Genomic DNA, 26653 nt, shown 5'->3' on the forward strand with positions numbered 1-26653 from the left:
GTCAGATGAGCCCAGGAGAAAAAACATCAGCTCAAACAGTGCAAGGCCCTGACACAGGGACTGTGAGGGAGGTGTGGTCCATCCTCTGGGGGGGCCTAGAATTCTCCCATTAGAGAGACAGAACCCTGAGGCCTCCACTAGGGAAGAGAGGAGAGAGGTTCTCAGAAGCAGGGGAGCTGAATGAGAAAAGTGCTGGAAAGTACTATCATCTTCTTGAATCCTTGACTCCTAAAATTCAGGCCCAACCCTTGTCACTGAGGAGACCCGCAGAGCAAAGACTCCAGAAGAAGCCCAACTCTGCCTGTGGGTCCCTGGTCATGCCCTGGGCCCTCAAATGCCCAGGTCTGGGAGCAGCCACAGCGGGATCTCCTATGTGCCACTCCCACCTTAAGTCTCTCCTGAGGTTCCCCGAGACCATGGGAAGAACCTAGGAGAGAACCTTGACTTCAGGCTCCAAGCCAAGCCATCCCCCACAAGAGTGGTCTTAGCATAAGAAGAAACCCTCTAAGCCCTGGAGCAGGGAGAGGGGAACAGAGATCCTGCACCAAGTCTAGTCAATTCTGAGGGATCCAGGATGGGGAGCAGTAGAGCTGGCACACTGACCATCCCAGGCTGGACCAGGAAGCTGGGCATAGCTGCATGCCCCTGCAGGGCAGAGCTCTCCAGAGGGGCCTCTCTGGCTGCCTCAAACCTCTGCTCTTCAGGCTGTGTATTTAAATCACAGTTTAATCTGTGCTTATTCTGTGTCAGGCACTTAGTAGATGCTATAATGCACTATCTCCATCATCACAGCAATACTAAGAGAGGACTCTTATTCTCCCTCTTTTACAGAAGAGTAAACTGAGGATCAGAGAGGAAAGCAGCTTGCTTAAGGTGGCACACTTAGAAGGTGGCAGAGCCAGGATTCAAACTTGGGTCTGTCTGAACTCAAATGTCGTGCACTTAACTGTTATGGTGGGAGAGAATGGTGAGTGATGCTGGGACTGTGAGCTAATATGGGTAAGAACCCAAGGAGGGGATGGCATCTAACCCTATCCCACCCCGATCTCAGTGGGCACGATGGGTAAGTGCAGCTGGCTGGGTCTTTAGCTGTGTAGAAGGCAGAGAGAGGGAGGGGGCAGATGGCTGGGAAGGGGTGAGGTGTTAGAAGGTGGGACAAAGGAGCAGGAGAGGAAGGAGAGTGACAGGATCATAGAAAGAAAACCAACATGAAGGCTCCCAGGCCAGCTCGTGGGGACTCAGGTTTCCTGTCACTCAATGGGCCCGGTACCCAGGCTGCCAGGGGAGCCCGTGGGCATGCGGTTAGTGGGAGCCCCAGCGGGTTAGCCCTTCCCCTAGCAAGCCAGCGAGAGCAAGCGGAGAGAGCAGACATATTTACCATTAGAAACGGCCTGAGGGGGGATGTGCTGCTCTAGCCGCCTTTCCCCTGTTTGACATTGTAAAAAAGCTGTTTAGATGCTGCGCGGGAGCTACTGTGGCCCTCTGTGCCCCAACCCCTCCCCACCCTCCTCCTCCCTGCAGGCCCAAACCGTTGGCCCCAAATGATGAGCTCTGAGACTCCTACACTTCATTCCCCAGGGTTGTCCTGCCTGGTGTCCTCCAAGAAGCCAGGCTCCCACCGAGTGACTGATGGGAAGCTGAGTCTCAGAGAGGGGCAGTCATGGGCCCAGTACTACACAGCATGCCAAAGGCAGAGCTGGGATGCAACCTCAAGTCTTATAAGCTGCCAAATCCCAAATCCCAGAGGGTGCCCACCCTTTCTGCTAAACTGTACCGCCCTCTCAGCCTCCCCACTAAATCTGAATGTCCTGATGGCCCCGAACAACGAAGTTTCCTTCTACCAGGGCTGGGGAGAAAAATGAGATACAGGTCAAGGTAAAATCAGTTCTACTGGAGAAGAGGGAGAGGAACTTGGAAAGGACATAGCTATGAACCTTAGAACAGCCTCATTTGCTCTCTTCTGCCTCACTTGGCCATGGCCCAGAGGGTGGAATGGGTCTTGACTAGAGAAGAGCTCAAGCTTAATAGGAGTATTTTCAAAAGCAGCTGTGCTCAGGACTATCTAAACAGCAAGACATCAGAGAGGGACCTGGCCTCACACCCATGGGCCCCAAGTTCTGTCCTAACACATGCAGCTTTTCTTTGGGGACTGCATGCAATTTCTTCTGGGAGTCTCTAGGATGTGTGAGTGTGTCCAGGGCATCGTAGGAGGTTTGGAAAGCAGAAGAATTAGACTTATGAGGGAAAAAATGAAAGGAGCTGGAACAAACCAGCCTGGAGAAGGCAACATGAAGACCCAAAAATGTTCCAAGATTTGGGCGAGTTAGTTCAGAGGGAAACACGCAGCAAGAGAGATTTTAATTAAGGAGCTTTAGAACTGTGTGTGCAAGTCTCTGGAGCAGGTACCTGAGGGAGACCTTTAAGAGCACCGTCTGCTCCCCAGTTCTTGTGACTGGGGGAAAGGCAGTGCTCTCTGCAGAGACGGGGTGGGTCTCTGGAGTGAGATGGGAGAGAGTCTGGTTCTGAACCGGAATATCTTGTCTCTCATAAACACACCAAGTGACTGTGTTCACACCTTCCCATCCCCAGCATGTTGTATCCCATGAGATGAACGTCCATTCATAAATATCCGTGCCCACAGGACAAGCTTGCCCCTGCCTGGCTCAACACAGCCTTTCCCCCTGCCCAAACTCTCTGCGTTCATTTCCCACTTTTCCAAGGGGACACCTTGTCCCACTGTCTTTCTCAGCGCTCTGTGAGCACATAGCAATTGGCCTTCACAAACAACAACAACAATAAAAACGAAAGACTTTTATAGAATTAGGAATTAAGGAACTGAACTCATCTATGGGACCTAAAGATATGTGAGGTAAGGCCTAGGAATTCAGGACAAGGGGTCCAGGGGTTAAGAAGGCCCCAAACCAGGGTGAGAGGGATGGGATGCTGGAATTGGCGAGGAAGTGGGAAGGCTACAGGCAGAGCTCCACTGGAATGTGGAGGAGAGAGGAGGAAATGGGGGGCCTAGGGTAAGAGGACTGGAAGGGAGATTTAGAGGAGAGCAAGGAGAGAGAGGAAAAGATACCTGGAGCCAGGAAACCCCATTTGTCAGTTCAAGGCTGGTTGTTCCAGGAAGGAGCACTCTGTCCCACCCTCAGTTCCAGAGTGGGGACACTGGGTTGTGACGGCTCCCATCTTACCATACTTGTCAACCAGGGCCTCTGCGCAGGCTTAATCCATGGCATTGCCCCAGCTTTCCTCCCCCTTCTCAACCACGGCCTGCGTCAACAAGCACCTCTGCTAATTATTCCCAACCTGGCAACACTTTATCCTGGATTAAGAGGATGGTGAGGCTCCCAGGGGTGGGACAGCAGAACCAATGGGTGGGGGAGGGCAGGAGGGTCAGGTGAGCCCTTCAGTCTCTCAGAGTCGTCTCTCACTAGACCTGGCATTGTCTGGGTCTTCAACCTACTCACCAGTCATTCTGCTCTCAGCACTCGGGCCCCATGTGCTCCCCCCTCCCCTGGTTCCCAAGGGCCCCTACCCCCACCCCCATCACAGGTGGACTGAGTTCTCCACTGGCCTCACCCACCGATGCACGTCTTCCCGTCGGTATGGAGCACAAACTTGACATGGCAGCCGCACCGGGGACCCTGCTCTGTGTCATCGCACGTGTGCTGGCAGCCACCATTACCATAGTTGCACGTCACTGTGCAGAGAGGGCAGAAGGCCTGTCAGCTTGCTTCTCCCTGGGTACCCCAGTTCTCCATAACATGGAGACTGGTCCTCTAATCTAGCTGCCTCTCCCACGCTCTCTTTTCTTCCCACCTCTTGCTGCCAAGGCCCCACGCCCTTCCTCTTTGTCTCCCCTTCTCCCCCACTGCCGTCCCAGTTATCTCACATTTACAGTCCCGTTGGTTCTTGGTGAGTTCGAAGCCAGGGCGGCATTCGCAGGCAATACCCCCTTTGGGTGTCTCCCGGCAAATGTGAGCACAGCCATGGTTCTTGTTCATGCAATTCATTCCTTCTAAAAGGGAAGAGGAGGGCGGTGAATGTTCTGTACTCCTGCACGCCTAGAGGAAGAGAAACTAGAAGGGATAGCTGGGGCCTAGGGAAGTGGGAGGATTTCACTGAGGCTACAACACAGAGGAGACTGGCTCCCCCTCACAGGGCCCCTGTCCTGCCCATAGAGCTGGGTGCTAATGAGCAGAGCTCAGAACTATTCTGAATGAGATATAAGTATTGACAGCCAGCCTCCCAACCCTGCATGATCACCCTCTCCTTCAAACAACCAAAAACTAGTGTCTAATAGCTGTCCAGCACTGTGCTGGTACTGGGTGGATCTAGGAAGGATCCAGAAAAATGTAAGACATGATCTCTTTCCTCAAAGAGCTTACAGTCAGAGTGGGAAGAAGATAAGTAACATTTATCATGTGAGTGAGGAGTAATTAGTACAGATAATCACTACACGTCTTATTCAACAAGTATTTATTAAGCTCCTACTACAAGCAGGGCAGTATGTTAGGTTCTGGGGATACGAAGATGAATTAGGCATAGTCTCTGCCCTCAGGGATGTCACAGTCGGCGGGGGTGGGAGGGTAATGGCAGAGTCACAGAAACAGACAACACATACCCCACTACGCCTGCCTGACCCTCCCAAGCCAATCCAAGGAATAGGGCACGGGTGAGGTCCTCTCAGATAACATCGGCTTAGGGCTCAGCCATCTACAATTAGGAGCGACACTCATCTTGGGTCTGGACACAGAGGATGTCCCATGGTAGCCTCAATCCCATACTGACCCCCAGCCCCAAATGAATTCTCCCAGATTTTCCTGTAACCCCAAGTATCTGTCCATGGAACCCTTAGGATGTAACTGGGTTGAGGGACAAGAGAAGAAAGAGTAGCAGAGGGTGGGACCTAGGGGTCACTGAGGGGAAGCTCCAGAGCAGGTGGAGAGAGAAGCCTGGGAGTGCAGGGCTGGGCCCTCCCAGGTCACAGGCTGACCTTCTGGCCGCTGGATGCAGGTGTGCTGGTTGTCGCTGAGGAAGAAGCCTTCCCGGCAGTGGCACTCATAACTGCCCATCATGTTGACACAGCTCTGCTGACAGCCACCGTTGCCCTCGGCACACTCGTCCACATCTGTGCAGGACAGGTGGTTGGTGAGGCCGTGGGTGCGGGCCAGGGTCTGGTCATGCGCTGGGACTTCAGCACCCAGGGCTGAAAGCAGTCTTAAGAATCCAGCACACATGCACATCCCCTCCACGGAAATCCAACTCCCAGCCTTACGCTAGGCAGTTCTCACCCCCTCATCAGCTAACGTTCCACTGCCTGTGAAGAGGCCACTCTAAGAGGGCAGAGCTGGGGAGTTACACAGGTGGGGAGGGGACATTCCAACATGGCCTCCCTTTCCTTCACCTGTTGACATTGGGTCCGAGGGCAGAGGACATTAGGAAAGGAGTCAGAGCAAGAGAAACAGAGATGAAGATAAGGATGGAGACGGACGACGGGGAGGAACTGTGGGCAGCTGGTTGTGATGAGCAGCCAGGGAATCAGGGCTCCATGTGCAAGGAGAGCTTTGGCCACGGGGCTGAGGTTGGAGGGGCAGGGTGGGGAAAGGTAGTGAACTTCAACTCATTGTGGGGCAGGGACCATTTCTGTGGACAGGCCATGACCCCGTCCTTCCTCCCCTTCCCCCATGCCTGGGCTTGCTGCCACATTCCCTAGCCTTTCTCCTATTTTGGTTTAACAAAACAAAGTCTGGTAGCTTGGCGGGGAGGGATGGGGGAAGAGCTGCCAGGCCACACCCTGATTACCAACCCCAAATCACCACCCCCAGGCCCCAATGCCAAGCTCATTCCGGGGCTCCCACTTCAATGCCTTGACTCCATCTCTATGCTGCTTACTATCCTCCCAAGTTCACAGTCCTTCTCAGTTTTCCTTGGCACAGGGAGGCATCAGGGAGATGGACCCAAATGGACCAATCTAGCTCCTAAGGGACCTGACACCTAAGGGTCTCATCTGTCCTCTTCCCATCCTCTCTGCTGCGCCCTGAAACCCTGTCCTTCACCCTTCTGGCCAAGGGCAGAGAGGCCCAGATCCAGCAGGCTCCTGCCCGAGAGATGCATCTGTAGGGAAAGCCAAGGAGGTATACATTTTTTTGCCTTGTTCCTGTCCCATCTCCTACACCCCTGACTTCTCCCTATCCCTGTCTTTCTGCTCTTACCCCATCCTATATTCTATCCTTCTATTTGCTCCCTTCTATTCCAGCCTTGTGATTTTGCTACTCTAGCCAAGTTCTTTCCTCTAGTTCTCAGTGGGGAAACTGAAGCCAAGGGCATGGATGACTTAGGGTTCCCCTAAAAGACAAAGGTTAAGAGTCTGAACCCTATATAACCCTAAGGTTAGGGAAGCATCGGCATCCCCCTCCTCCTCATCGTCATTGACATTCCTCCCGTTTATTGAGCACTTACCATGTACTAAGGATTGTACGGGGCTCTTTACACATGTTCTCTCATGGTGAGTCACACAGCAGCCCTTTGAGTGGGATACTACGATCCCTATTGCCCAAGGCTCCATAACTAGTAAGCAGCAGAGCCAGGATCTGTCTGGAGCCAAATCATCTTCCCACCATGCTCCACCTCCCGTGACTAAGCCCACTACTGTCATATCCTGGCCCTTCCCCTGAGAACACTTTCTAGCAGCATCTCCTTCATGTTTTTCATCCAGCAGAAGGATTATTTCATCCTCAGCATCTAGTTTCCAGGGGGAGGCTGACTTTGTTTTCTATTTTGTGGGAATGCAGCTTTTTGTGCACTTTCCTCTTCTCGCCTGGGAATAGAAAAGGCTAAAAACACCTCCTCCTCCACAAGACATGCCCTGCCCCACCCTCGCTCACCCAGACAGTTGTGTCCGTCATGTGCCAGGTGGAATCCATCATAGCAGGTGCATCGGTAATTGCCAGGGATGTTGACACAATCGTGCACACAACCTGCATTATCCTCCCGTTCACACTCATCCACATCTGTGGGCAAATAGGAGTTGAGGCAGCTGGACCCACCTGCGTGCCCCCGACTGTCCACCCCTGGGTTCAGCCTTATGGTGGTTTTTTAAAAAATATAGAACCTCTGTGTATGTGTGTGCTTCTGTATGTGTCTCTGTTTCCCATAGTTACTTTCATAGCCTACAAACTATTTTGCATTTTGCTATTTTCATCTAAACTTAAGTCATAAACATTTTTACGTTTCCATCCAGTCTTTCCAATTATCACTGTACATGGCTGCAAAATATTCCATTATGTTGCTACATCATAACTTATTAATCCCTTTTCTCTATTGTTAGTTTCCTTCCATTTATTTTTCTATCATAAATGATGCATCAAAAAACATATTCTCCCATATAGTTTCTTTGAATTTCCTTGGAACAAGTTCCTAAACATGAAATTCCTGGGTCAAAGAGTATAAATAACTTCAAGATTCCTGCTAGTATGACAAAATCACTTTTCAATTCATAATGTCACCAGGAATGAACGAGTGCACCTTGTGGAAGTCTTAACCAGCACCGAAGGTCATAAATTTAAAATAACATCTCGACTGCTTTAATTTGCATTGCTTTAATTATGAGGAGATGTGTTTGTTTATAGTATGAATTTCCCCTAGGGTAGATTGCCTGTTCTCATTCTTTTGGGGCATGGCATAAGGGTCTAAAGATGGAGGTTCCAGTGTCAGGGAACCTCAGGCCTTAGTCCCATGATTCTGATCCCCCCACCCAGTCAGGCTGTATGGCCGTGAACTGTTCCCACCAGGGCCTTAGCCAGCATATATGGTGGGGCCTTTGTGCAAATTAGAAAATGACACCCTCTCTGGGAAGAAACAGCTTTCCTCCAGCCCTCTCCCCACGCCAGCAGGGACTGCAGGCCTTAGTGTAATGTACAGTGTGGCCAACTGAGAGCAGCTCAGTGGGGGTTTCCCCTCTCCGGCAGGTCCCCCTTCTCCAGGTGCCCTCCCAGCCTCACCTTTGCAGTGTTTACCATCCCCTGTGTAGCCAGACTTGCAGATGCACTTGTACGACCGTGGGGTGTTCTGGCAGATCGCATCGATGTGGCAGTTGTCAGTCCCCTCCACACACTCGTCCACATCTGGCAGGGGCAGAAGGAACACATGAGACCCTCTCTTGGTACCTCCTAAGGGGTGTCTTGAAGGTGGTCCCTCAGGGCAAAATCCCCTCTCCTCTAAAATAGAGGGCAACCCCTCCAGAAGCAGGTGGCCTCCCCTCCGATTTCAGAATCTTTCTGAATTCCTGAAATTCCTGTAATTTCAGGAATTCAGAAAGAACGCCCACTCCCCTCAAAAATACTTAATCCTCAATGACAGCTAAAATTCCATCATTTGAAACACTCCTCTTTGATTTAAAAACAAACAAACAAAAAACCTTTGGACTGGGTAGGTAGCACACTTGATTAGAAACATTCAACCTAGGGTGAATTAGTTTACCTTTCTTAGGAGCAGACTTAGAGGGAGGGGGAAGAGAAAGGCATGGGGATAGTGGCCTCTGGGAAAGTGGCAGGGTCCAGCGACTATTGGTAATTCAAGGAGGAAGAAAGGGAGACGGGGCATCTGCGGAGTCTTCATCTGCCTCACAGTTCTGCTTGAGACCAGGCCTGCTCCCACTTGCCCACCATGGCGCCAAGAATCTTTAAAGGATAGAAGTTCCATCCTGGAAGATTTGCCTAGGCCCATCCCTCAACAGCAGAGGGACTAGGAGCTGGCAGGGGCTGTGGCACCAGCAACCTGAAGCCTGATAAGTGCAGCCTTTGCGGCTCTCCAGCTGATTCATCCAGGCCCATCCATCCCACCACCCTGAGCTCTTTCATCTAACCCCAGGTGTACCTCGCTCTGACACAAGGTGCTACTCACAGAGCTATGCTGAAGAGGAGGCCACCCAAGATCTAGCAGAAAAGCCAACGTTCAGAAAGGACATAGGAAAGAGAATAATTTATCATCTTTGGGCAAAGGACTCCAACTTCTGGGGCAATGTTACGGTGCCCATAAAGCTGAACCGAAGTAGGTGAAAATGTTTCACTCAAAAATGCGTTATAATTTAAGGCTGTGGAGGTTCGGAGATGACTCTGACCAGCCAAAAGGAGAGACAAAAAAGTAACATGAAGCAGGATGTGTCGAGTGCCACGAGGGCATTAGAGATAAGGAAAGAGGGTCCTCAACCTTGGCTGCACATCAGAGTCAACTCCCCTAGGAGATACCCAAGTGCTACCTCCAGAAATTCTGGTCAGCTGGTCTGGGCTGAGACCTGGTCATCAGTTATTTTTCTAAAGTTACCCAGGTGAGTCTAATATGCAGCCAGGCTTGAGAATCTCCATTAAAGGGAAGATCAGAGGAGGAAGAGACAACTTCTAGCTGTGAACTAGGAAACCCAGGGTAGTGTAGCAAACTGCAAGTAAAGAAATGGGATTTGAAATCAAGATCATAACTTCCAAGTGTGATCTATGGGTCATAGAATTGCTTGGTTTTTGTTAAAATGCAGATTCTTAGGCCTGACTGCTGACCTACTGAATCCAAATCCTTAAGGTGCTTGATATATTTTTTATTGAATGAATGAATGAGTGGATCAGTAATTGCTCCAATTTATAGACACCCATGAGTCCTAGCTTGAAACAGTTAACTGTTCTTTTCTTTTTGATGTCAAGAACTTCCGGGGTAGGACTAAGGCTTCCTGGGGCTAAGAAGGGAACTGAAATTTGGAAGAGTGCTCCCAAACACCTGCCTCAAATCTTCTGGGCTTCTATTCAGCTCTGCACTCTACCCTCCAACTCTTTGACCCCTCTGCAGCAGTCCACCACGCCCAGTGATCTAATTGCTGTAATTCACACTTATTCTCCACCTCCCTCAGGCTCTGCAGTCATGGTATCTGCCTGCTAGCTCACCCTAGGAAGTCATCCCAAAGTGAATGGATGGAGTAGAGGGGGCATAGAATTCTAGTTAATGAGACAGGGCAAGAGAGACCTGTGTAGATAGTAAGAGGCTGCATGGGGCTTCCCTGGTGGCGCAGTGGTTAAGAGTCCGCCTGCCGGTGCAGGGGACACGGGTTCGTGCCCCGGTCCGGGAACATCCCACATGCCGCGGAGCGGCTGGGCCCGTGAGCCATGGCCGCTGAGCCTGCGCGTCCGGAGCCTGTGCTCCGCAACGGGAGAGGCCACAACAGTGAGAGGCCCGCGTGCCGCAAAAAAAAAAAAAAAAAAAAAAAAAGACGCTGCATGGAGAATCAGTTTGTCCAACTGATGAAGAGAAAATGGTACTAAGAAACGTCCTATTGTAGAAAGACAATAATCAGCCAGTCCCAGGTTCAAATCCAGCCCTACCACTCTCTAGGGCGTGTTTTCTGATTCTCTTATTTGTTCCTCTTTAAAATGGGGGCGATAATCCCTCCTCATGAGAGGCTGTGAACAGCTGACGAGATAATTTGTGTAAAGTACCTAATAAAGTATCAGAAGCTTGAGATGATAATTATTAAATCACTGATTCAGATAACAGGTGCTCTATGACTGTGCTAAGATGGTAGCCACTACGCACATGTGGCTATTTAAATTTAAATTACTTTAAAATTCAGTTCTTTAGTTGTCCTGGCCACAGGCCAAGTGCTCAACAGCCATACGTGGCTAACGGCTACCACAGTGGATATAGCACAGGTGTGGAACACTTCCAACATCACAGGATGTTCTACTGGACAGCACTGCTTTACGAGTTCTGAATAAGGGATACCCTGGGCCCGAGTGGACCAAAAAAACTCCCTGAGGAGTGGGACTCAAGTTTGAGTTTTGGAAGTTGGGTAACCATTAGACAGTTAGAAGGGGAAAGGACATTTCAAGTGTGGTTAAATGCATGAAGAAAGACCAGGCACTCTGAGGTCCAAGTCCTTATTCTCTGTCCACACATTTGCACATGCCCTCCATGTTGGGGAAAATATCTTTTAACAACTAATTCTAATCTTTGAATGGAATCCAAAGTTTTAGATGTTCTTTTTGGGGCCCCCGGAGGCAAGCGGACTGGATGATCACCCCCTTCCCTGTAACCCTTGTGAGTCTTAGAGGCAGGTACAGAGCACTGGGCAATGCCAGTGACTAATAATCATGTTCATCCTGCTTTGAGCCCTGTTCCCCTCCTGTGTCTCTCCAACTCTTCCCCCCCTGTGTCTCTCCATCCCTTCCCCTCCCGCGTCTCTCCATCCCTTCCCCTCCCGCGTCTCTCCATCCCTTCCCCTCCCGCGTCTCTCCATCCCTTCCCCTCCCGCGTCTCTCCATCCCTTCCCCTCCCGCGTCTCTCCATCCCTTCCCCTCCCGCGTCTCTCCATCCCTTCCCCTCCCGCGTCTCTCCATCCCTTCCCCTCCCGCGTCTCTCCATCCCTTCCCCTCCCGCGTCTCTCCATCCCTTCCCCTCCCGCGTCTCTCCATCCCTTCCCCTCCCGCGTCTCTCCATCCCTTCCCCTCCCGCGTCTCTCCATCCCTTCCCCTCCCGCGTCTCTCCATCCCTTCCCCTCCCGCGTCTCTCCATCCCTTCCCCCCCGTGTCTCTCCATCCCTTCCCCCCCGTGTCTCTCCATCCCTTCCCCTCCCGTGTCTCTCCATCCCTTCCCCTCCCGTGTCTCTCCATCCCTTCCCCTCCCGTGTCTCTCCATCCCTTCCCCTCCCGTGTCTCTCCATCCCTTCCCCTCCCGTGTCTCTCCATCCCTTCCCCTCCCGTGTCTCTCCATCCCTTCCCCTCCCGTGTCTCTCCATCCCTTCCCCTCCCGTGTCTCTCCATCCCTTCCCCTCCCGTGTCTCTCCATCCCTTCCCCTCCCGTGTCTCTCCATCCCTTCCCCTCCCGTGTCTCTCCATCCCTTCCCCTCCCGTGTCTCTCCATCCCTTCCCCTCCCGTGTCTCTCCATCCCTTCCCCTCCCGTGTCTCTCCATCCCTTCCCCTCCCGTGTCTCTCCATCCCTTCCCCTTCTGTGTCTCTCCATCTCTTCCCCTTCTGTGTCTCTCCATCCCTTCCCCAGCGGCCAGGACAACTTGGAAACTCATCTGGAAGCTCCTCCTCTAGGGCCATCTCAGAGGTACATGCTTGTCTCTGAATCAGCTGGGGCTTTACAACAGTCTACATCAGCCTGGGCTCCGAGTTCTTCCGTTTGCCTCTGATTCAATGCTCACCGGTACTATAGAGTGGATCCTTATGCTGACTGCAGCAAACCCGGGCTTCCTGGCAGAACCTTTAGACCCTTCAGGCAGTTCGGCTTTTCCTGCCATCTTACCCCTCCCCCTCATTCCCTGCTCATAATACTTATCCCTCTCCAACACTTAAACCATTCCTACCCCTTTTCACACATTCACACATCTCATTCTTCACATTTGAAATGCAGTCCTTTCTTTTTTCTTGTAGCCACACTGTTCCCAGCTTCCCAAAACTGGCTCAAAAATTGTCTTCCTGGTAAGCCCTATTCCTGGTAAGTTCCAGGTCCTAGGGGACTCAGTTTGCCTCAGCTCATTTGCAGCTATTACTGAGTTGCTCCACTAATACTTTAAAGCCATTTTGTGTGGCATGTTCAGCTTTCCTCACTTGGCTGGTCACTCACTGAGGATGGAATTATTACTTGGATGGAATCTTTTGAAGCAGAACAAGCCTAAAACAGAGCTCTGAAGTAGGGCCCCAAATTATATCGTCTCCTTTTGCCAGTTCTTTCAGAGCTCCCCCCACATATGTCCACCCCCAATTTGTCCATGCAGGGATCCCTTCAACACCCATGGGCACAGTCTCATCTTAGTTCATTCTCTCAGCATGCAGGTGTTTACTAGCTGGCCTAACAAACCAGGTGATACTGTTGGGCAGGAATTGGTTTAGACCAGTGGCTGCACCCTGGGATTCCCAGGGGACCTTTTAAAAAATGTGACTGTCTGGGGACTTCCCTGGTGGCACAGTGGTTAAGAATCCGCCTGCCAATGCAGGGGACACGGGTTCGAGCCCTGGTCCGGGAAGATCCCACATGCCGCGGAGCAACCAAGTCTGTGCGCCACAACTACTGAGCCTGCTCTCTAGAGCCCGCGAGACACAACTACTGAAGCCCATGCGCCTAGAGCCCCTGCTCCGCAGCAAGAGAAGCCACCACAATGAGAAGCCCGCGCACCGCAATGAAGAGTGGCCCCCGCTCACCACAACTAGAGAAAGCCCACGCGCAGACCCAACACAGCCATAAATAAATTAAAAAAATGTGGCTGACTGTCTGGGCACTCTCTTAGACCAGCTGCATCAGGATCTCCAGCGTGAGTCTGGACTGCTCTCTGTCTTCCTTTCCCAACTCAGATAATGTGATAGACTATTTGCCCAAGCTGGGAAGAGACCAGGGGCAACAACATGACAGAATGTTTGGGAAAACGGGTTCTGGAGTGATACTGTGTCTGTTCAAATGCCAGATGCATGCATGTCCTTGTGGTCCTGGGCCAGCCTCTGAACTTGCCGGCTCCTTCCTCTGTAGATGGGAATAATGATAACAGCACCTCCTCATGGGGCCACCATGAGTGTCAAATGAGTTAATACTTATCAAGTACTTAGCACTGCAGTGCAGGCATACCGTAAATGCTCAATAAAGGTCGTTATTTTATTCCTTCTCTCCAACCTTCTCCCCAGTATCCTTTCTGAACCCCTCTCCCCTTCCCCTTAACAAAGCCCCATTTGAGGCCTGGTGTGGGGAGATGCGGCACTAGGGGAGCACGTGATGGTACAGGGAATTTGGGGGAGACATATCCTTAAAGGTATCTGTGTCACTGACTACTCTGCCCATGCTGGGAACTGCCCAAGCAGCAGGTGCAGTGGGTGAGAGGCCAGTTGGGAACCAAAAAGCTGCCCTCCACAATCCTCTGTAAAGGCTGTCCTTTTGTGCCCTTTCCCCCACCCCAGGCACTGGCCTGGATCACAAGCTGAATCAGGGGAGAGTTGTGGCTGCAAAGACACCACAGACGAGCCAAGACCTCCCTGCCTCACCTTCTCCTGGCATGAATGCACAGATCTGTAACGGCAGCAGCTTTTCCCCGCACCATCTGACGTTTCTTCTGGATTTGCTTCAGCACCTAACAGAGCACTGCATAAATTCTGCTAAACAGGGAGGAGGGGTGGGATGAGGTGGGGGATATGAGGGTTAGAGGACAGACTAGAAAAGGTGGATTATTACAACACAGGCTTAAGCATTAAGATTCCCTTCTGAGGATGGGGAAGTGTACCCTAAAACGGAAGCAGGAGGACCCCCAAATAAACACTTTATCTGCTTCAAAATTTTGCCCAGGTCCAGCTCTGGAATAACCAGGGCAAATGAGCAGGAATGCAGGCTGCAGAGAAGCAGATGCCCGTAGGTAGAGTCTACCCCATCTTTATGTTACTACAGTTGTCACCTTACTACTCAGAGGGGCTGGGGGTAGTTGTGGACAAATTTGCTGGGCCCATTGCAAAGGTCCAAAGGAGCTTGTTTGGTGTCCTCATGTGCCCACATGGCTGTGGCATCCTTCTTGCCCAGCCAGGATAGCCCAGGATGTTTGCTGTGTCTACCTCATTCCTCTATTTTTCTCTCTTGAAATGCCTCACCCATCATTGAGGACCGAGTGTAGGTGCCACTGCTGGGAAGCTACCTTTGACTGGTGCAGCTTTCTCTAATTTACTCTCTCTCTTTAACTCTGAAGGCATTTACTGTCAGGTTCTCTCATCCTCTGACCAATCGCCATCTTGTGATGCCTCTTACATGCTACCTTACACCATTATTTAACTTTTGGTTCCTGTGTATTATCTTCCTATGGAAGCTCTGAGATCCCTGAGGCCATGGCTTCTGAATCTTTGAAACCTGTACAGCAGCTAGAATAGAGTTGAGCATATTCATTCAACAAACAGTTATTGAGCATTTGCAACATGCCAAGCACTGTGCTAGGCGCTGGGCATTCATCAGCGAACAAGACAGACTAATATATATGTATATATATGTATACATTTTTTTTTAATTGGGGTATACTTGTTTTACAATGTTGTGTTAGTTTCTACTGTACAGAGAAGTGGAATTCCTTGTGCTATACAGCAGGTTCTTATTAGTTATCTATTTTATACATATTAGTGTATATATGTCAATCCCAATCTCCCAGTTCATCCCACACATGCCCCGCCCCATCCCCGCGCTTCCCCCCTTGGTGTCCATACGTTTGTTCTCTATCTGTGTCTCTATTTCTGCCTTGCAAACCAGTTCATCAAGACAGACTAATATATTAAAAGCATTTAGTAAATATTTGCTAAACAGATGCATGGATGGATGCATGGATAGATGGATGGGTTGGTGGGTGAGTGGATGAGGTCCATACTGTGGCATCCTTTCTGTTCTGTGTTACTGCAGAGAAAAAGCTTCTTTTCTCTCCTGTAACCCCACAACTGTTCTGGGTAGAAGACAGTCCCAAGAAATTTAGTTTTAAGTTAAGGGTAGGGAGACTGGTAACTCAGAGATGGTAAGATACCCACTTAAAGGCATCTATTTGGTCATGCTGAAGCCAGAAGAGATGGGACCAACAAATCTAGTATAAGAGGGAATCCCATAGAATACACAGGTCCTCAGGGTCTTCAGATGCTATTTGGGACTACTCAGGCATCTCTTCAGAGTATCCTTGTCAGATAGACGTCCCCCAGCCTCAGTGCTAACACCTTCACGACAGGGCACCAGGGGCCAACGTTCCATTGCTGCTCCTGGTCAGTTCCCCTCTCCTTTCTTCCATGTTGCCTCCCACATCCAAGTAACATCCAGAGTAGAACCAGCTCAGGTTTTGGCCATGACACCCTAACCTGCAGCGTGTGCACGTATGTGTACCTGCATATGTGCGTATCTGCTCATATGCAGGTACCCGTATGTGCACATGCTGGAGCCTGGCATCCCAGCTCCGGCTTCTCAGGCTGTCTTCCCAATTTGGAACTGGGCTGTGACCTCAGCTGGAGCCTGGGCCCATCCTCAGCCTGGACAAAGCCTAGTCAGGGATGAACAGGCTTGGAGAGAGTCCAGGAAACCACACAGACGACCCTAAGGAGAGGAGACAGAGTATTTTGTTCCTTTTAAAGAAGTACGCTTCCCTCTCCTACAAGCTTAGCCTGCTCAACTGAAGAGCCAGGAAAAGCAGTTGGTGCTTGGTGACTGGAGAGGTGCAGGGCTGAACTTGACAGTGTCCTATCTTATTCCTAATCCAGCTCCCTGCTTATTTGAATGTACCCCTAAATGGACAAGAATTTTCTCCCTTTCAGTGTGGACTAAACCAATAACCCTGAGTCAGAGGTGTTTAGAGGATGAGTAGGGTACAGGGTAGTAGCAGTGGGGAGGAAAGAACAGAATACTGGAGAGGGAGTCAGGCCGTGGGCTGAGGCACATTCCCTTTTCATGATGATCAGTCTTCTCTCTCCAAATTGATGGGAAAAAATAACAAGACAAACAGTGATGATGTCAGATAATGTATAATTCCATCAAGCACGCAAAGTTCTTTCATGTAGGCCATTTCATGTGGTTCTCAAACAGCCCTGTCTCTCACTGAATCGATGAGGAACACGCCCAGAGACAGTATCTTGGGAAAGAGAAAACAGCTAGTGCACAGCCAGGACACAGGTTTTCTGACTCCCAGTCTGGTGCTCTCTCAGTATACAGTGTCTTTTATAAACGTATGAGGGAGGAATCATGCCTTAGCTGTCATCGCGCCCCCCGCCCATCCCCACCCCGACTCAGCACTTAGTTCAGCATGAAGCAAGCATCCACTATGGAACCACGGAATGGCCTGGAACTGACATTCGGATGTTCCTGGGAGTAAGTCAGCAGTAGGCATACAGATGCTCCCAGGCTTTGGGCATGGGGGCAGCAGGGAGGAGGGCAGGGCTGTGGGTGGGCAGCGAAGGAGGGTGGTTGCACCATGGTGGGAGCAGACAGAGTTCCAGTGAGGAAGGGGTGGGCAGTGCAGCAGCGGGCAGGTGTCTCCTGCCCTTGGATTCACTAGGCTGGGCGAAGCAGCTGGTTAGAAACAAAAACAAACACCAGGGATACAGGTTCCTGCTGTTAACAGCTTCAAACCGCCAGAGGAAAACTCCAAATAAATATAATTAGAAACTTGTAAAAACGTCCTCTCTGTAAACCTGCTCCCCAGGGTCTACCCTTTAAGCGCCCCCCTTCTCCCAGCTCCCCCCAAGCCCACATATCCTGACACTCCACCCTCTCCGAGGGATTCCTTAGATCTGTTTCCTTATTCTGGATCTTCTCTCCAGCCCAGCAGCTCCTGCCCAGGTCTGTCCTCAGCTGTTACCATCAGTGACCAGAGGCAGATAGCCCCTGGCCTGAGGATCTGACATCCAAACCCCACAGATCTCTAGGGCTATGGTTCTAGCCACAGGGAAACCATAGGTAAGAGTGAGGGCCACAGCACCCTATTTAAGGGGCATCATTCTGCCTGTAGGGCCAAATTGCAAAATCTAATGGCAACTACAAGACGGTGCCTTGGTCTGAAAAGGGGAGATGTCTAGGTTGGAGCACAATAGAGAGAGCTAGTCTTGGAAACTGAGACTATATGGTGTGGGGCAAGAACTGGGGCCCTGGGGCCTTGCCCAGAGAGTACTCAGTTCCCAGGACACAAACATTTCAGCTCTACTTCCCAATGCAGTTGGGTACACGTACATTCACACACACAAAAACACACACGTGTCCTGCAGGGGCTGTTTCCAGGGGGAAATACCCCACTTAAGGACACGGTAAGAGCTATCAGGTATGTGAGGCCCCAGGAAAGTGGGGGTGGGGGTGAAGAAAAGAAGAGTAGCCACATGACGTAGACTCGGGCAGGAGAGAGTGAAGCAGGGCCCAGGGAGAAAAAGGCATGAGATTCAGGCGAGAAGCCTGGGGAGCCCCAGCTGCAGGACTGGGGCTTGCTATAGTGTCTTCCACCTTCAGCTGGAAGGATTTTGAAGAGATGCATAATCTCAGAGCTGAAAGGGACCCTACTGATACTCTCGTCCATTTCGTAAGTGAGGAAGAGAATTTCAGTTATGTCCTCAGAGGCCCCAACCCTCGGGCTCTGCATTTACCTAAAGCCACTGGTACCTACCATACTTCCCACCCTGTGCCATTTGGGGCTAGCAGTATGTGGGCATGAAAAGAAGAGAGTGGCCAGTCTGGTGACAGAGGGGCCAAAGGGGATGAGGAGGGGAGGGTCCACATTCCCACTTAGTGCAGGCAGCTAGCTCCTCTACCCCTCAAACATCCCTGAGTTGGCAGTTGTATCACTTTTCCCCCCAAGGACCAGCAGTCCCTCTGTTTCCAGACTCCTGTCTAATAACTGAGCCTGAAGAAGCTGTCCCCAGGTCTGGGCCTCTTGTGGGTACTGCCAGCCTCAGAGTAACTCTGCAGTTTCCAGCCCTGACAGGGACTCTTTCTTATAAGTGGTCATGTGCTAGGGGTATGGGACGTCAAAGGAGGCCCACACCCTGACACGCAGGGACCAGAGCCGGGGTAGGGACTGGGGTTAGTTCAGGCAGCAAGCTCTTTACCTCCATCTTCTCAAGACGGTCTGAAGCCATCCATTCCCTTCCCCCATGCTCAGTTCAAGGCTCGGGACCTAGCCATTCCACTTCTTTACTTCTCCAATGAAAACAAAATGCACGTTGCCTGCTTCCTTTTCCCTCTCACCAGAGCACAGACACACACTCACACACCCTGAGTCATGCACACGCACGCTCACACGCCCCAGTGAGTGCACACCGCGCATTCCCAAACTCACACCCAGGGCTGGCTCCTTTTACAACAGGTCCCAGCCGCTTACATCTCAAACCGGTTCTCATGTGCTCGGATTCCTGAAGGTTTCAGGAAACAGTCTCATTTAGGGGTGCTGATAACTTTCTTCGTTCTCTGCCTGTAGTAATTCTGGCCTCGGTGTCTTCTAGTCCCCTCTCTCTCATTCCACCCTGCAGAGACTCGGGAGATGAAGGGTGAGAAGGGGAAAAGTTCTCCCCTGGCTCCAGGCTTTCCCCACCCCCTCAGAGGACATGTCACTGAGAGAAGAGAGGTCAAAGGGATTCCTGAGGAATTTCTAAGCAGTCCACCCCCACCTCTCCACCCTTCTGGAAAAATGAGGGGTGGGGGTCAGGCTTAAAGGGAAGATCAGGCTCCAAGAGTGGAGGCTGCCTCTCCCTCTCTCTCCCCAGTGTGGCCTGGATGGGGCACGGGCAATAGCCGGCTGCCCACGGGGCCACCCTCACCCGCTGACACCGTTATGGTTTTCATTTCATATTTTGGAGGGAGGGGCTAGGAGGAACAGTCCCCTCACTGTAAGAGCCGGCCACAGGAGCCCAGGGAAGCGGGGAGGAGAGGAAACAGCCACATTAAAGAGGAAGAGAGGCGTGGGGGAAAGAGAGAGAGACACACACATACACCCAGACAGAGACCCGGAGAGACGCATCGAGACAGAGAGACACTGTCTGCTGCCAGATGAGCGCCCAGTCCCAGGGATGGTGTTACTTGGAAACTCTAAATATACGACGTTATCAAAATTCTATCCCTAATGAGGAGAGGAAACAACCAGGTAAACTAAATGGCCAGGCTGGCTCTCCCAGCCGGCCCTGGGGACAAGTTTTCCCCAGGAGGCCAGGAGACCTTTTCATTCAGCTGTAACCTGAGCCCCATGCAAGGATTAGGTCTTTTTAACCACTGCTGCACACCACCAGTCCCCCCTCAAAAAAAACAAAGCAAATTAATGCTTTTAAGTTAACAATTATCCTGGTTATCCAGTCTGTCTACTTTAAAATACACAGACAGGCACTTGAAAAACACTCAAAATCATGTACCCTCATGCTCACTCATTCCCAGTCACACACACAGTTCTCAAAGACACTAAAACATCTGTATACATGCTTAAGACCCAACTCACAACAGAGACATACACCAGCTATGTCACCTGTGGGTGACCATGGTAAACCTCACACACACACACACACCCCTGCATACTCAGGGTTCCCTTCTGTGTCCCTCCCCTCCTCTCCATTCCACACCACTTTGGTTCTCCCCTGGTGAACCTCTGGAGAAAAGGGACAGAGGCCCAGATATACCCAGTGCTATAGTAACTCTTGGCAAGATACTTGCCAAGGTTATTTGTATTTTAAAGACTTGCTAGAGCTTCATTTAAAAGCATGTGGCATTCAAAGCACACCTTCTGGCACTGGTGATACCTTGGAGATATGTCTGAGAGCAAGGAATGTCCACAGCACCGTCTATGGGTAAGGCTGCCCTGCCCGGTCAATACTTGTCCTTCCTGCAACATTGGCCTGTAGATTTGGGACCAGAGATGTCCCCCTATACCAGCAAACCTGTTGTGAGGCAACTCTAGAAGACCAGGTTGATAAATTTCCTCAATAGTAGGGTTAAAGGTAGCTGAAACGACAGGCTTGGAATCTACGCCCAGCTAGACTCAGGGATCAGAAGGAAGGAAGATGTGAAGCTAACTGCAGCCCAGGCAGAGCAAGTGTGGCTCGAATGTGAGATAAGCAGTGGGCAAAACTATAGTCTGTAACCTCCTTGAGGGCAGGGCCTCCGCTCTGGCTGCATTTCCCACAGCAGCAGCAGGATGAAATGCAAGAGGGAGCCCTGAAGTACCTCCGAGAGATTCTGAGTCCCTCTGTCCCTGAAGGATAGGTTGATCTCTCAGGCTTGAAAGCCTTGGCTTGATGGCACCTGTCCCTTCTCGGAGTCTCCATCTGCCCCACAAACCCCCCCTGAATATACTGCTTGCTCCTCCTTTTGGCCCCAGCCTCACTAGGCCACTACAGACACTGGCTTCAACTTGAAAGAGGCCCTTATCTCGTCTCTAGATTACTGCATGAAATCTGTTCCTTCCTTCAGACTAAACTCCCTAGCTAATTCCATGTTATGAGTAAGTCAGCATGCACTACAAAAACCACCTTTGTTTATGAAAACACAAGCAAATCCACAGTGGGAGAGGGGCTACTCCCAGCCTGGGGGTGGCAGTGGTAGTGGGCTGTCTGGAACCAGGACTAGAGAAGAGGCAGTTTGGGGTTGGAAGGGGTGGGGGTGAGGTCTGGTATTTGACAGCCAAGGGTCTCTAGTGTTTGGGTTCTATTAAAGGACAGGTTGGAGGAGGAAGGGGGTAGTTGAAGAGGCAGTGCTTGGGGAGAAGAGGATGGCACTGATATAGCACCTTCCTTTTAAGAGAGTGGGAGCCCATCCAGGACACAGAGCGGCTTACGAGCCAAGTGCTCAGGCTCCAGGACACAGCGACCCGACTGCCAGAGACTCAGACTTCCCCAACTCCCAAGTTCAACTTTCCCTGGTGGCCCAGCCACCTCCACACCCCAACTTGGCTTCAAGGAGCCCCTAGGACAATAGGCAGAATCATATTCTCCTGGGCAAAGCTGAGGCATGAGGAATTTTCTTTTTGTCCATATAAATCTCTTCCTGGGTGAGGACTCGATGGGGGAAGGGTGCAGCAGGAGGTCAAGGGGGAGGGGAGTCTGTCCCCAAGAGAACTGTAGCCCACCAGCCTGGTTTCTGCCAGCACAGCCTTGGGACTGGCCAGGCAATGAGCCTGGGGTCAGGGATGGGGGCGGGAGGGCCTCCCTGTCTCTCTCTAATTCCTAGAGGGATCTGTCAGAGCTCCCCAGCCTGGAATTTTACTTTGTTATTTTAATGCAATTCTGACCTGGATTTAAATGGAATTGGAAACCCAAGGCCTTAATAAATAAATATTATGATAAGAAATGAAAGCCATGCAAGACGAAAGAGATTTCCCCCCAAACAGGCAGAAATGCGACATTCTTGCCGGGAGCCAGAGTCACAGAAATTTTCTTCTCTTCTTCAGCCCTCTACCATCCAGAGGGAGACAGTTGGTTTTTTGGTTTTCCTTAAAAGATCCTATCTTTGTTTAACATTTTTCTGATAAGACAACTTCGAAATTTCTGTCTAACTTTGAAGACTGGGGGCGAGGGGAAGAAATATAGCATGGCTGAAAAAGTTTTCATTCTTTCAGTCTGTCCAGGCCAGAACTTAAGTTTTCTGACAATGTTTGAGAGGAGAGAAGATTCTCTCTCATACTTCTGGAGGACAAGAAGTCTTTGGAAGATGCTGGGGTGGCAATGAAGTCAAGCAGAATTCTGAGATGCGTGGTCACTTCTGCCCACGGCTCCCCAAACTTCTCACTCACCCGTACCGCCCCTGGCTCCTCCAGCCTTTCGCCTGGGGCGCAGCGCCCAGAGGTCAGGCCCCCAGCCGAGGAGTGCGGGTGCACAGTGCCCGCTCCTGACAGCAGCACGCCTCCCAGCACCTGCCCTGCCCCTCGGAAATCGCGCCCCCGCCCTCGGGCCCTGCAGCCCAGGCAGCCCGGCGCCCGCGCGCCCCTCCTTCCTTACCTTGCACGGCTTTGCTGTGCTGGGCGGCGCGGGCGTGGACCAGCAGGACTAGCAGGCAGAGCCCGGGCACGCGTCCCGAGCCCATGGCTGAAGCTACGGGCGGCCGGGCGGCCGGAGCCGGTCTCGCGGCCCGGGGAGGGCGGAAGCGGGCCGGGCCCCCTCGCGCCGGAGGGGGAAGGGGAGGGGGTGCCCCGCCGGGGCCGGGCCGGGGAGTGCGGGCGCGGACCGCGGACCGCGGTGCCCTTGGCGAGAGGCTCCCGATGCTGCCGGCTTCTCCCGGCCCGACGCCGGGGAGAGCGAGGCGGAGAGCGGGACGAGGCTGGGGGCGCCCGGCGCCGCTGACGGAGGGGAGCCCCCGCCCTCTCCAAGCCCGGCTCCGCTAGCGGCGGCGGCGGGGCTGCTCCGTATAATCCCACCCAATTCCCAGCTTCGTCTGGAAAGAGCTGCAGCGGAGAGCGCGCAGAGCCCGAGCGAGGGACCTGAGAAAGGGGAGGGGAAACGCAGCGCCAGAAACACGCCCTTTCTGCCTCTCTTTCTTCCTCCCTCGCTCTTTCTCCTTCTCTCAGGCTCCGTCTCTTTTTCTTCGCCTTTCTCCTCCTCCTCCTCTTTCTCCTCCTCTCCTCGCTCCTTTTCGTTTTCTTCCTCCTCCCCCTCCTCCTCCACCACCTCCTTTTCCGTGCCCTTTTTTCTTTCAAATGGGGCCTCGGCGCGGCGGCCGCTCCCCCTGCGCGCCCGGGCGCGGCGGCCCCCTCCCCACGCTGCCGGGCCGCTGCCTGCAGGAATTTACAATCCGGCGCTGGGGGAGCGGGCCCGGTCTCCATGGAGACGGCTTCCCCGGGAGCAGGGAGGTCAGGCGCAGACCGCGCACAATCAATGGATCAATGCAAGCACCGCTCGGCTCCAGACCAAACAGCACCCGGCTCCGGCTCGTCCTGTCTACCGGCGGAAAGAGTGGGGGAGCTAGGGTGCGCCCCCGCGTTCGCACGCGATGAGGGCTGTGCGACGCAGGTTTGCACTCACACCTACAACAGGAGACAAAGAGAGTGAAGGGTGTCGGGGAGGCTGGGCTAGACCGGACGGGCACTCAGGCTCGCCCGCCGACACAGCCCGACACGCGGGACACAGCCACACGGGACCTCGAAAAACTGAGAGCGGCTCCGACAGCGGGTCGAGTTACGCCCTCCCAACTCTCACCTCCACCACAGACCCCACACCCTCAGGACTCAGTCCCCAATTCGTAGTGCCGAGTCCACTTTAATTGAGGACCAAGAAGAAAGTAGCGTTTCCGCAGCTGAAACTGCCAGCTCCAGGGCAGACTCCCTTGCAGTTAAGGCCTCGGAGAGAGCCCACCCGGCGCCCTACCCGCAGAGACCTGGGTTTATGTATAAAAAACAGTCTCATGCGCTTAGCACAGGGGCAAAGGCTAACCCGCAGAAATCTGCCTATGTGTGTAATCACAGAGACCCAAAGATAGGCACAACGTTCTCCTCCATACCTGCCCTCCCACCTTCAAGATGTGGTCCCCACCAGAACATTCTTAAGCCTTCATCCTTCCAACTTGCAGGAGCAGAAAAGGAAAGATAAACGATATTTTTAAAAATAGGGGCAAAGTGTGCCAAAGGAGCAGTGTCCCTGAACCGTGGACCACACCTCCTGACGCATTTACCAGCTCTGCATCTTCTCTCCTTCCATTCTAGCGGAAAGATGAAGGACCTCTTGAAAGGTGGTGAGAGCTTTCTTGGAGTATGGAGCTTTGGTCAGAATGAGACTGCCAGGCCCCAGCCAGCTACTTATGCTTCAGAGCCAGTCTTCTGCAGGGAAGAGAACTTTGGGACACAGACTAACCTCAGAGAGCCCTCAGGGTACCCAGGAGGAAGGGACAATGACCGGGCTCCCCCTGAAAATAACTCAGCTCTTAGACCCTTGACACTGACAGCCCACATCAGCTGGGGTGACAGCTCTGCTTTGTCAGAAGCTTCCTTAACCCCCAGGGAGAAGAACTGAGCCCTTCCTCCCCTAGCGATTGAGTGGAAAAGTAGGAGGATGCAAACAGATTTGGGCATCTGGGTTTCTCGTCCTGGTTCTGTCCCGGGACAAAGATTACCTTTGGGCAAGTCACACCTCAGTGGGCCTCCGTGTCCTCACCTAGAAAACAAGATGGCAGGTTAGCTCAGTGATGGGAAGGAGACAGTGCCCTTAAGAAGCCTGGGGAAGGAGGCCTTGGGAACCACTGCATGGCATGAGAGATGACGGTTGGGATGGGAGCACATAGACCATGGGAATGGTGTGGAGGCCACAAAAGGTTGGGTCAGATGATCTCTGAAGTCCCTTTCAGCCCTGTCACTCTAGGACTCCCTCCCTCCTTCATTACATTGGCAAACCCCTCCCCTTGAAGCAGCTTTGCCTGCTGCCACCAATTATGTGTAGGGCTAGAGGACAAGTGCAAACCTGCCATCCTCTCTGCCCCAAACAGGAAAGTGGTTAAAAAGAATTGGAGGTTGCCAGACGGTGCCAGATCAACATGGGGGCACAGAGCCTGATTAGCTCCCCCAAGGCAGGGAAGGGAGATTGCACTGTGCTTGCTTTGTCTCTGCCTTGCTTTGGACACTGGTGTGAGGTCCTCTGGGTCCCTAGGGAGGAGGGCTCCTGCCCACCCTCTAAACCACAGGTGAGGTGGGCATTGAGGATTCCGTATGGGCTGATTAACAGGTTAACTCAGACCTTCTCTCCAGTTCAGCATGATTTCCTGGTCCTCTGAATGTGGACATTGCCCTGGCTTGGTGGGGAGCGGTGGCGGGAGGGTGGTGGGCCTTACCTTAGCCACTGTATCTCTGGGAGGCTCAGTGTCTTTTACTCTAGTTTCCTTTTCTCCCCTCATTTTCCTCTGTTCGTCTCCTCTGCTCCTCTAGGAAGGTGAGTTTTCTCCACATCTGGGCAGAAGAGGCAGTTCCCTGCCCAGCTCCCCACCATCCAATCTGGTACCCTCAGCCCTTCAGAGGATTCTATAGGAGCAGAAACAGTCTTATATCACCAGGGTACTGTGAATTGGGGTGCGGGTCACATTGCCCTATGCCCTGTCCACTTCTGCAGGGACTCACAATCAGATAGGGACTCAGGAAGATGACAAGGAAGGAATAATGAGATGGCTCGTGCAAGTGCTACGACAAAAGCAGCAGCACATGCCATACTGGCAGGGGCAAAATATCCCTGCGTTCTCTAGGCCTCCCACTCTCACCTCAGGTGGCAGTTTGCTTTGGGGCTTTACTTTCCTTCAGGGAGACCTCTGACATTCACTTGGTTCTAATTTCTCTTGCAAATGTCTAGGGAGAGGATGGGATTGGGGGGCCCATAGCTAATACATCTTGGTTCTGATCCTGCTTCTAAGGACACCTCTGCCAGGGCTCTGTCACATTCAGGGACTTCACCTCCCCTGCCAAGTCTCCTTCCATGAGACTTTGCTTTTTCTCTCTGCTCCTGAGCTTCCCCATCTGTAAAATGAAGCCAGTGCTTCTATCTTGACAGGAAATTATAGTCTTAACGGAGAACATGTACATATTGAAACAACACTACCCCAAGTTCAACACTACCCCAAGTTCTATTTTGGGTGATTTATTTCATTTCTCTGAGCCTCAGCTTTCTCATCTAGAAAATGGGTATGCTCATACAACCTCATAAGTGAGGCATAAATCACTGTTTAACTACATGGGCCTTAGAGTAAAATAAAACTGCAGTTCAAATCTCAGTTGTGTGACTCAGATAAATTACTCAGTCTCAGTGAGCTTCAGTTTTATCTTATGACAAAAGGAATAAAAACCTCATAGGGTTATGGTGTTAATTAAATGAGATAATGAATGGAAAAGCCCTGGCACATAGTAGGCATTCAATATGAGGTGGCTATTGTTGTTATTTCCACTACTTCTCAGAAGGAACAAAGACCACAAGTGTTTGATAGTAAAGGTATACTAGTGCCTGGGAAGGAGCAGTCTTGTCCCAGGCCAGAGTTTGACGCAGCTGGGTGTGAGTGCGGCTAACGGCTAACTGGGCTCGAGCCTCACCACCCTCCATAGGTTCCTGTCTGTCACACATTCCTACCGAAAAGGTTCCAAAAATGCCATGCATTCCAGCACACTGCCCTTGTCAGCAGCACTTCCAAATTGGAAAGTTGGAAGGAAACTTACCTACCAGGTAGAGTAGCTCCGGAACCCCTCTTTCCGAACCA

General features: G+C 51.9%; 1 protein-coding gene across 1 annotated transcript in view; it reads right to left on the reverse strand.

Annotated features, from left to right (window-relative positions):
* Positions 1-23210, reverse strand: part of SCUBE3 (signal peptide, CUB domain and EGF like domain containing 3) — a 39380-nt gene extending 16170 nt beyond the window's left edge. The window contains exons 1-7 of the mRNA XM_089918026.1: positions 22435-23210; positions 8010-8132; positions 6894-7019; positions 5003-5137; positions 3899-4024; positions 3590-3706; positions 1379-1426 (exon numbers count right to left, since the gene is read on the reverse strand). Of these exons, the coding sequence (XP_089774152.1) occupies positions 1379-1426; positions 3590-3706; positions 3899-4024; positions 5003-5137; positions 6894-7019; positions 8010-8132; positions 22435-22519 (760 nt within the window). The 5' untranslated portion in view covers positions 22520-23210. The remainder of the gene's footprint in view (positions 1-1378; positions 1427-3589; positions 3707-3898; positions 4025-5002; positions 5138-6893; positions 7020-8009; positions 8133-22434) is intronic.
* Positions 23211-26653: the final 3443 nt, after the last annotated feature.

The sequence above is a fragment of the Delphinapterus leucas genome, chromosome 10 (assembly GCF_059928025.1).
Source record: "Delphinapterus leucas isolate spDelLeu-1000000601 "Yukka" chromosome 10, BTC_Dleu_Yukka2, whole genome shotgun sequence".
NCBI classification, from domain to species: Eukaryota; Metazoa; Chordata; class Mammalia; order Artiodactyla; family Monodontidae; genus Delphinapterus; species Delphinapterus leucas.